An 11664-nucleotide genomic window follows, 5' to 3' on the forward strand; every position below is an offset into this window, starting at 1 on the left:
ACAATCTAATGATGTCATATATAATAATATATCAGTCAGAGGGACCAAACCACTACTTTTACTGCAATACTTTAACTACATCAAGCTCATAATACTTATGTACTTTTACTGCAATACTTTAACTACATCAAGCTCATAATACTTATGTACTTTTACTGCAATACTTTAACTACATCAAGCTCATAATACTTATGTACTTTTACTGTAGTAGGATTTTTACTTGTAATGGAGTATTTTTCATTGTTGTAGTAGTACTTGTAGTTAAGTAAAGGCTCTGAGTTCTTCTTCCACCGCTGCTTATAGGCGTATTTGTGAAACTATATTTGTTTACATTGAGTCAATTAAAAGTCGTGTGAATCAGCTGTTAGCGGCTCCTTTAATCAATATACAGACAACTTTCTCTGGATTACTTGTAAATGTGATGATTCTCAGGCAGAGTTCTGCATGTCGGAACGTCCCGCTGAAACGGTGAGAAACGGTCCGCGATGATGTCACATGACCCTTCCTCTCCGCTGACGTCTCATTAGATGTGATTAGAAGAAACATTTAAGATGGAAAAACAGACTGAAATGAATCCTGCTGCTGTGTGTTTGTCTTCCAGTCGCCCGTCCATCAGTTTATTGATCTGTCCGTCTCTCACTCTCTGCGTGTGTGTGCGTGCGTGTGTGTGCGTGCGTGTATGCGTGTGTGTTTCCATGGTGATGAGAAATAGTCATTAACGTTGCTTGATTTTGTTCTCCGAGTGTCCGTCTGCTGATGAAAAAGGGAACAGAGGGAGAGAGGACGAGCGTTTCTGACGTTTCTTCTCTAGAGGCCGAGCGACTTGCGTACGATCTTCTGGGCGAGTTTGTAGAACTGCTCTCTGTCCTCCCGCCACATCTTAGAGGCGTCGACGTTCGCTCCGCTTTCATCGTTCGGCTCTGACGAGAGAGAGAGAGAGAGAGAGAGCGGCAGCCGTTATCAGATCTGTGATGTAACAGATGATGTAATGGGACGGCGGCGGCGGCGGCGTACCTGCTAACATGCTGACCACAGACAGCAGGATCTTCTCCACGCTCTGGACCGGACTCCACCTCTCCGCGCTGCTCTCGTATCCCATCGGATCGTCGCCCGGAGCGTGAAGGATGGAGATACACACCCGCCCGTCCGGGTAGACTGCAGGACAGGACCACCAGACAGTTTAGAGAAGACAACATTAATAATTCATCACACTGCAACTCAATGCTGATTCTTTATTTGATTATATTGATTCAACTCAACTTGATGTGATAGTTTGACTCAGTCTGAGGGAGGGAACGGGGTCAGCGGTATAAGTGTGCGTGTGTGTGTGTGCGTGTCTCAGGTGAGATTATCAGATGAACGTAGCTCAGCTGCCGTCAAACACAGAGTGTGTCTGATTTGTGTTTCCTGTTGGCTTCCTGTCATGCAGGCGCTTCATGCTCTCTGACAGCTGCAGGTGTGACAGGAGGGAGGTCGGAGATGCTTTTCATTACAAAACAGCCTCGTGTTCACGTCTCCTCGAGAGGAGATTAATAATAATAAAATCAGCAGCAGCTCACGTCGTCTCAGATCCACCGACTCACTTTTCAGCTTTTTATGTTTTTATCTAGAATCTGTTGTTACGACTCTGCTGTCGTTTCCTCGTTATGTTTAATCTCACGGCATCGCAGCGATTAAGATCACGATGCTGTTATATCACCGGCGACTGTTTTACAGTTTATTTTACTTCTTTTTAGTGTCGACATAAAGTTTATTTTTATGATTATATAGAGCCGAAGCCTCCAGAAGTAAGAAAACCTCGTTAAAATCAACGTGTGACTCTGATAAGTGATACGAGTTTTATGAAAAACCATCTAATATCGTTGTTTATTTCAATACTCATGTTTTTTAGCAGCCTGCAACAAACATCGCTTCCCATGAGTCCTAGAGGTTTGCGGGCTGAACGTCACGGTTCGACAGAGGAGACGAGGGACGGCGGCGAGTTCAGACACGTCTGTAATAACAGCAGCAGCACAGAGAGAAGCTCAGATTACAGCTGCAAACAGCAACGACGACTGCAGCACCAAACACAGAGGAGCTTTCTGGAGAGGACCTGTGCTGCTGTAGTTGTAGTTCTGCTGCGGTGGAGACGACGGTCTGACTCCAGGAACACGATTCATGTTTTCACAAAGAGCGAAATGAAAGAAACTACCAATGAGAGACTGTTGAGATACAGAAGCGAGACAGGAAGTGATGTCATGACACTACAGGTGAAGTGATTCCTCACCTGTTTAAAACGACTTTGTGATCTTTTAAAGTCTATTTTCTTAAATTACGACAAAATACGTGTGTTGAAAATAACAAATCTGCTTGATGTGAAGGCTGAAATGTCTCTAAACAAACACACCTGGTTCACCTGCATGAAATAGAAGTGCATCTGTAATTAAAGCTGTTCGTTATATAAGCGAAGACTCCTGAGACGCTCTGTGTTTTCTTCTTCACAGGTTTTATCTTCCTCTGCTGCTGGTTGTTGATGGAGGATCAGACGATACAGTTACAGCAGGAAGTTCAGCTGAGGGCTATGCTGGTGTGTGTGTGTGTGTGTGTGTGTGTGTGTGTGTGTGTGTGTGTGTCGTCTCCTGTATTCTATCTTCAAAGTGAGGACATTGTTGGTTTGTTCACTTTAGGAACAAACCTTTTAAAAGGGTAGTTTGAGGGTTCAAGCTATCGGTGAGGAGTACAAACATGTGTCATGATGAAGGGTCAGCGGCGAGCATCCCGTCCTCTAATCAGTACGGAGCGTGCTCAGACCGTCTCCCTGCTATGACATCACCGCCCAGACTGCAGTCCACTAATCACGGCGCTAATGACGGCGTGTTCTGACGGGTCAAATGACGGGTTTATAGTCAAACTCAGCGTCAGCAGGTTTCAGCTGTTTCAGACGGTCACGTGACCGGTCGGGTCAGATTATCTGAGTCTTGCAGCTGGGACTGTGAGCTGCGGACTTACTGTTGGGGTGAAACATGTCGCAGGTGAACCTCATCTTGGGAGGACTGAGAGGATAATCAGACGGGAAACTGAGGACGGCTGGAAACACTCCACCTTCAAAACAGGTGTCCTGAGGACCCCTGAGACACAGAGAGACGGTGTTAGCTGCTTTAATGTGGCACCACAGCTTCATTTACACCACAACAGAACCTGAAGAACAGGGAAAGACAGAACGATGAGAAAACAAGACAAATCACATCAAATCTGTCAAAAATCAAGAACATTTTAATAGATCCTGTAAGTGGTTTGAAAAGTGGAATAAAAATGAGTTTAAATCAGATGAAGAACTAAATATTTTTACTCTTATTTTTAACTTGTGCCTCCTTTCACTTCTCAGTGAATCATTTAAAAACAGAGAAGTACTGACGTCCTTAAGGTGTGTTAAGACTGAATGCAACTCGTTTCAAGGTGGCACAACAGCATATTCAGTCAATGTAAAGACCCAAACGTAGCCCAAATTCACCCTGAGCAGCGTAAACTGGGGCAAAGACACGTTTATCGAAGTAGAAAAAAAGTTTATTTGAGGCAAACAGACACTGAAATACTTCAAGTAGGAGGTGCTACAGATCATTGAGGAGGTTCTGTATGTCATTTAGAAGTTCTACAGGTCATTTAGAGGATACATATGATCACTGAGGATACAGAGGGGGTAATCGGGTTGCTTTGGGAGGTTCTAGTGGTCACTGAGGAAGTTCTAGGGATCCTGCAAGAGGTTCTGGTGATCACTGGTGAGGTTCTTTGGGTCACAGATGATGTTCTCTAGTGGTCTCGTAGGCAGCTGTAATGGTACTTTAGGTGGTTAAAGCGGTGACTGCGATGTGTTTCAAGTGCTTCTTTAAGAGGTTCTGGTGGTAACCGAGGGGGTCATCCTGTAAGTGGTTCCAGTGGTCATTGAGGCGGGTCTTTTCTGTTGTTCTCAGGGTTCTCTAAAAGATTCTAATGAGCTTATAGGATATTTTTTGAGGTCCTTAGGTAGTTGACAACCTGTGGTAGATTATGGAGTTCTCCACCACCAATGTTCCTTCAGGGAGGATCCGGGAGGTTCTAAGAGTAATTTAAGTGGTTCTAGTGGTCCTTGTGGAGGTTGTAGGAGGTCTTAGCAGTCCTTTAGGCAATTCTATCTGTTCTTGAAGAGATTCTAGCTGTCCTTCTGAAAGTTCTCAGGTTCCTTTAAATGGTTCTAGCAGTCCTTTATGGGATTCAAGGCCTCCTTTAGGATATTCAACCAGTCCTTTAAGAGGTTCTAGTGGTTCTTTAAGTGGCTGAACACCAACAGAAGATTTTAGAACAACCTTGTTATTCAAGCACTCACAACACTGAAGCTGTTCGGGGTAGAACAACAGTCGACTGACACACTTCCCTTTATCTACATCTCTGGTTCAAACAGAACTCTAAACACATTCTGAAATCAAAATTTCTCATTTCTTTCTCAATTTTGTGTAAATTTCTGGGTTTTGCTTGTCTACTCTTTGTCTGTGCACTGGTCTCTGTTGAAAAACCGGTTTTGATATAAGTGAGACAACCTGTTTCAATAATTAAATTTATAAAGTAGGAAACAACAAGTAGAACATCACTGCTGTCGTACTGCATCATGAGCTCTGATCACAGCTGCAGGAATCAAAGCGTTTAGAAGCATCATTAAAGTGTCGGTAAAAAGTGTTTTATCATTGAGTGTCACGCAGCGGTTTGGTGATTGATTATCAGTGTTCAGGTGGATGTTTGAATATCTGAATCTATCAGTTATCTGGACTCACAGTCTGTCTTCCTTCCTGTTGAAACTGATCTGATCTGATCATCTCCGACTCTGCTTCACCTCCTCCACCATCAGTTACACTGACCGCAGAATGAAATAACCACACACACACACTCTGATTGGTTATCTGCACTGCCAATCAGAGGAGGGTCTACGTATTTCTGAGGCAGGTGAGGCGGGTGTTTTATCAGTCTGTCGGGAAAACAACAAACTGATGACATCAAAACCAGAATGCAGAGTTCACTGAGAGTCTGATAGAGGCTGCAGTGTTCACCTCAGCACTGAAACAGTTTAGTTTGTCAGGAGGTTACTTTGGTCACAGAGGAGGTTCTAGTGGTTCCTGAAGTTGTTTTAATGGTCCTTTAGATGGTTCCAGCACTCCTTTAAATGGTTCTTGTGATCATAAAGGAGGAGCAAAAGGGGTTATAGTGATCTTTGAGAACATTCTTTGGGAGGTTCTAGTGTCCCTTTACAAGGTTGTAGGGGTATTTTAGGTGGTTATAATTATCTCTGAGGAGTTTAGAGTTTTCTTTAAGAGGTACTCGTGGTAACTAATGAAGTTTTCATGTTATGTGGTTCGTACAGGAGGTGCAGGTGGTCATTAGGGAGGTTCTAGGTGTCGGTGAGAAGATTCTAATGGACCTTTAGGTGGTTGGACATCTATGAGACATTTTAGAACAACCTGTTAGACAGCACACTCAATCACCATCATCCTTAAGGTGGTGCTAGTGGTCATTGGGGTGGTTCTAGGGATTTTAATACACTTTAGGATTCCTTTAGGTGGTTCCAGTGATCATTGAGGAAGTTGCGGCAGCCCTTTAGGTGGTTATAATTATCACTGAGGAAGTTGTAGTGGTTTAAAAGGCACTAGTGGTAACCGAGGAGGTAAATCTGTATGTGGTTCTTGTGGTACTTTATGAGGTGTTGGTTGTCATTGGAGAGGTTCTAGGTGTCTTTTAGGTGGTTCTAGGGATTTTAGTAGACTTCAGGGTTCCTTTAGGTGGTTCTAATGATCACTGAGGAGGATGGGGGTCTTTGAGGAGGTTCTAGCATACCTTATGGTGGTTATTCTTGTCACTGATTCTAGTAGCTCTTTAAGAGGTACTAGTCTAACCAAAGTAATCCTGTTAGTGGTTCTAGTGAGTGAGTTGTTCTAGTGGTCGGTGTGGAGGTTCTAGTTGTCCATTAGAAGATTCTAGTGGGCCTTTAGGTGGCTGGACATCTATGAGACATTTCAGAACAACCTATTAGGACAGCACTCACCACCACAACCATCCTTTAGGAGGAGCAGCACTTCTTCTCCAAACTGTAATTAATTGTTAATTTAATTTTCTGCTGTCAGCTTCTTCAATTTGAGGATTTTCGGCTTTTCTGTTTAACGTCTTTATAGGAACACAGCTAATGATTATCTTCATTATTGATTAACCTGACGATTATTTTCTTGATTAATATCTATTAATCAAGAAATAAAAAAATAATACTATTAAAAGTCAGTAGAGTGAAAACCGCTGGTTATCAAGAAAGAAAAACATCAGATCTTCATATCTGAGATGAAGTAAACCAATGAAATGTTTTCATCTGTTTCAAGCAAAAGTGACTAAACCGATTAAATCGCTTCAGAAAATACTTAATACTATAATTGATTTCTGTTGACCGACTAATTGCTTACTTAATTGTTACAGCTCTTTATCATGATTAACTGAATATCTTTGGGTTTTGGACTGTTGGTGGGACAGAACAGGAAAGCCCTGCAGCAGGGGAGCGAGTGCTTGAGAGCAGTTACACCTGAGGACTGTCCCAGGTAATGATGGGATGTGGTGACAGTGATGTCATCGGGCGGGCAGCGGCAGCAGGAATGTGGACCGTTTGACTCTGAATGAGCTGCGGGTTAAATTGAAGGGCAGACCGAAGCTGCTGGCACGCTAACGACAACAACAACAAGAGGCTCAATTACAACTAATGATGATGACACCCAGCTGCTGCCTTCACTGACATCACGTTCACGGCAGCTTCGAGTCTCACATGAGACAGACTCGTCTAAACCAAAGCGGATGTACAACCAAACATATAAAGACAAACTGGAAATCAGAGAAATACAGAAAACTGAGCGATCAGTCAATGAGAAGAACATTAATGGATATTTTGATAATCCAATAATCATTTCACTCCAAACAAAAAGGTTTTTATTTATAACCTGGACACACTGTTATTGTGGATAAACCAGTATCGGCATACATATCAGCTGATAAAGACCAAGAGATGTCAGGACAGAAATGGAAAAGTCTCTGTTACAGTTTGTCCAGCAGAGAGCACCGACGAGTTGATGTTTACACTGTAAAATGATGCTTACTCTGCATCTCCGGCCTTTATAAATTTGGCTGAAATACAATGACATTTGATGAGGAAGTAGTAAAATTATTCTGTATACTGTTGCTGTAAGCCTGTTAGTTCAGAGAGGGATTTAAAACTGCATGTGACTGAAGAAAATGTTAAAATAATCTGAGAGTTTTGCACATTATTCTGGAGGAAGATCGGACTCACAACGGTCACATCTTTGTTTCATAACATTAGAAACTGAATCTCTTCACATTCGGCTTCACTGTGGATATTTTGTCCAGAGTGTTTGGTTGGATTCATAATTTGACTGACTTTGTTTAAAGCTGCTTGTGTTTGACACTTAAGAAACGTCAGGAAGTCGCTACAGAAACAGAAACAGTTTGTTTCTTCTTCACTGGTTTTCTGTCCTCCGCACATGCCCAGTAGGAGGAGAATTACTTGATTTGGCAATTTAGTCGTCTTAAGATCGTCGTAATCTGAGTATCTCTGGATTCAGGACGACTCAGACAGACAGATCGGACAAAACAAGACATTTGAAGACATGACTGTGGTTTTTTAAGAGATTATAAACAGACAATTTTTACTAATTTCTGACATTTTAATTGAGAAAATAATCAGCAGATTAATGGATAATGTTGCAGCCCGATACATCTAAACTACAGCAGAAACTACAGTTAAGCTGAATCACATCTGTACGGCTGCAACTAACAATTATTATGATATTATACAACATTTTCATCAATGATTATTTCCTCCATTGATTGTTTTGTCTGTATAAAGGCAGAAAAGGCTCGTTACATCACTCCAAAACTCAAAGATATCCAGTTTATCATCACGTATGACACAGAAAACCAAGAACTTTGGCTTCTTTTGTTTAATTTAAAATGTAGAAAATGTGTTTCTGTTGGTCAGAGTTGTGTTTGGACTCGGGACTGTATCAGGACCAGTATGTGACCTGAGCTCAGAGGACGTTAAAGGATCTGAACTTGTTCTCCTGCTGAGTCACTGGTTTGTTCAGACGGAGCTCAGCTGTTAGTTTGGCAGCAGTGACACCTGCTGGTCACACTGACAATAACACACTAACCGGCCAAAAGTATGTGGACGCTCAGTGTCTGGTTTACTATGTACACTGAACTAAAGCTGGAGACAAACCTGAATAACTGGAGATTGTTTCCTACTGGCAGAAACCTTCTGACTGAGTGATCACACTGAACCACTGCTCTGTAACATCTGGAGTTCTGCAGGTGGACGACCTGTAAATCCTGCCAGAACGCCCTTTATCTTGTCCCAAAACAAATACGGAGACAACCTGCTGCTTGTATTATTCATATGCAGAGCAGTTTGTGTTGACAAGGTAAAGAAAGAAAGAAAAAGCTTCATAATGTTTATAATGACGACATTTTTTCATTAGAAAAAACAAACAGACGTTTGTATCTGACAGAGTTCATTTTTGTGGATCAGCTGACTGTCAATAACCTGCACTATAGCAGGTTTGGGTTTACAGACTTGTTGCTATGGCAACAGTTCCAGATTAATTTTTAATCCAGACTCATGTAAGTTGTCACTAACAGATTGATCCAGATTATAAAGAGCGGAGCTGTGTACTCACATGATGAGAGCCTCCCATTCAAAGAAGTTCTCCTCGTTGGCCGGACCTGCACAAAGTGAACAACACAATAGAGGAGCACTCATAACAACAACAACAACAACAAAAATAGTATTAATAAATCAATGAAATGAGACAAAAATATTCAAAATAAGTTAAAAATTATGTAATTGTAAGAATAAAAAATATTTAAAATAAGGAAAGACATGAGAAAGGGGCAATTAATTTGACCTCAGGGGGTTTGATCAAATATGTTTCTGTTATATTCTTATTTTTATTGTTTGTAAGAGCGAGAGAGTGAAGCTTTGAGCTAAACACAATTAAAGAAAGAAGGTTAGGACACTAAAACTGTGTTTGTGAATAAAGAATTTTCCTGATAAAGTAAAAAAGTTATTAAAACTATGAGTCACATCAGTCTTACTGAAAACATCTGTATGAGTTTCACACTGAGAGGATAAACATACAGATGTTATTATCTGGAAAAAAGACATTTCTGGAGTGATTTTTTTTTTTGGTCAATTTTTTCTCATTTTCAGGTGATTACACACTAATTAAAACATACTTCTGTCAAGTCATTTCCATTAGACACTGGTCCTTTAGGTAAAGTACTCCAGTAAATGTATTTAAGTTATTTTCCACCACAAACACGTGACTCAAAATGTCTCACCTGCAACGATCCCCTCAGGTGGGTTCAGAGTCAGCTCTGTAACACACACACACACACACACACACACACACACACACACACACACACACACACACACACACACACACACAGGTTAGCATGTTGTCACACTCACTGTAAATCTTTCTGAATGAAATAATAATAAATAATGTTAAATTACACCATAAACATGACTAAATGTTTGAGCTAACATGCTAACAGTAACACTGACAAGCTAGCATCACAATAACATCAATCCTGAGCACATTTTCATCTCATTTAAGTTAAACTAACTCAGAACTGTGTAAACTGGCCTGAATACTAATATAATCCTGATAGAGACACCAAACTCCATCTGAAAAACTACTTACTTTATATTTTCAGACAGTAACTAACAGTCAACAGTCGCTGTTCTGCACTAACGGGGCTGTCTGATATTCATCTGGATTAATACAGAGGTATATGAATCTCAGTTTCAGAGCAGGTCGTCTGTTATTTCAGTTACATCATTAAAGGGGAAGTTAATCAAACATTAATACTGTTTTTTCACCACTGACTCTAGTGAGAAACAGTTAAAACGTCACAGCTGAAGTTTTAAAGCTGTTTAAACAGTTTCTGATGTGTCAGATTTTGCTTATGAAAACAAAAAAGGGCGACTTGACTGCTTTTTCTCTTCCAGACCTCATTAAAACACTGTAAGTAGACCTGTCCAACCGTAATAATAATAATAACAATAATAATCTAGTCAGATTTGGAGATTATAATCGTGGTTTTTGATCTGGATGGAAGAAATAGCTAAATCGCCTTGTAAACGGTGAAAAAACGGACAATCAGCCGTTAAATATCAGTGTTTATGAAGCTGATTCAGCGTCGTGCCGCCGACACACGGACGTTATAAACTGATATTTCATCACATTGAAGGCGTCTGAGTGAGAAAACTCCGCCGACCGACCGTCTCACGTTTCCACAAGTCCTAAATGGATCAAATTAAACACTAAATAAGCAGATTCTTAAACGGAGTTTGGTGTAAGCAGTTTACGGGGACTGTTAGCTTAGCCTGGATGCTAACGCTACAAGTGCTCCGATTGGCTGCCGGCGGTGTGACGACACTCACGTTTATACTCCGCCATGAGTCTCTTCAGCGCGGTGCCGGCCATCGCGAGCCAACGGAGAACCACCGGAGAACCACCGCAGAACTACCGGAGAACAAAGACGAGCTCCGAGTTTTCACTTTTTAACTCCGCAACGACTCTGTTGCCACAGCTGATCCAGTGCGCATGCTCAGACCGGGGTTTCCTGTTTCAGTGTACGTGTGTGTGTTTGCTCACAGCGCCTCCTGCTGGCGGAACAACAGCTCCAGTTTATTTACCGGGCACATTAAAAACAACAAACAAACATGTCACATACCGTTAAATAATTAAAACAAAACAAAATAAATTGATAAGTAAACTGAAACAGGCAAAGTTAACAATTTTATTATGCTATTAAAAACTTAAGGTGGATCTTTAGCTGGATTTAAAAGTGGTGATAGACGGGGAGACCTTCTGGAGCAGCGATGGGAAAAGCTCAGTAAATATGGAAGCACATTGCATTCAAAAAATGAAAAAAAGAATCAGAGTCCTTATCTCATAATTATGACTTATTTAAAACTACAAGAAAAGATCTTGTAATTATGAGATAGTAAGCCATAATTTCCGTTCCACCGTCTGGGAGCAGCGATGGGAATAGCTTTTGATTTTAACTGGGAAGGTGGAGCAGAGAGAAGTAACTGATGGGAGGATCTCAGGGGTCTGGATGTAGAATATGGACTGAGGCTGGTGTCTAACCATTCAGAGCTGTAAAAACTGATAAAAAGGATCAATTCCATATATCACTGGAAACCAGTGGAGGGAGGCCAGTACTGGGGTGATGTCATGTCTTTTGCAGATGAGAGATGGAGAACTGACCGACTCCCACATAAAGGGAGCTGCAGTAATTGAGATGTGAGGTGATAAACTCATGTAAAACTGCCTCCAGATCACCAGAAGAAAGAAAAGGTTTTATTTTTGCCATCGACCTCAAAGTTTCAAAGATGAAACCTGAATTTCACCTGAGATCTCAGACAGGTGCAACATCAGAACGCACATTTTCCAGACTGATGATGAGGACTTCTGTAACAACGTAAAAGAGACTGATGATGCTGAATAAAGTGCCATATTTAGGAGTTTTTATAACCAAATACAGTCACATTACAGATGTGTCCAATGTGTAAGAACATGTATATAAACCTGGTTACAA

The 11664-nt window shown here is 41.2% G+C and overlaps 1 protein-coding gene across 2 annotated transcripts; it reads right to left on the minus strand.

Moving 5' to 3' along the window:
• Nucleotides 1-357: 357 nt before the first annotated feature.
• Nucleotides 358-10685, minus strand: ube2g2 (ubiquitin-conjugating enzyme E2G 2 (UBC7 homolog, yeast)). 2 transcript variants are annotated; one of them, XM_042427085.1, is made up of 6 exons: nt 10502-10685; nt 9391-9426; nt 8727-8772; nt 2989-3107; nt 1015-1155; nt 358-920 (listed from the first exon to the last, which is right to left on the minus strand). In XM_042427085.1, the coding sequence occupies exons 1-6, from the start codon at nt 10542-10544 to the stop codon at nt 808-810; spliced, it is 498 nt and encodes a 165-aa protein (XP_042283019.1). In that variant the 5' UTR covers nt 10545-10685; the 3' UTR covers nt 358-807. The 2 variants fall into 2 exon arrangements, with proteins under 2 accessions (XP_042283019.1, XP_042283020.1); XM_042427086.1 differs by lacking the exon at nt 10502-10685 and adding an exon at nt 9759-9892.
• Between the last annotated feature and the right edge of the window lie 979 nt (nt 10686-11664).

Source organism: Thunnus maccoyii, chromosome 11, assembly GCF_910596095.1.
Source record: "Thunnus maccoyii chromosome 11, fThuMac1.1, whole genome shotgun sequence".
In the NCBI taxonomy this organism is placed as follows: domain Eukaryota; kingdom Metazoa; phylum Chordata; class Actinopteri; order Scombriformes; family Scombridae; genus Thunnus; species Thunnus maccoyii.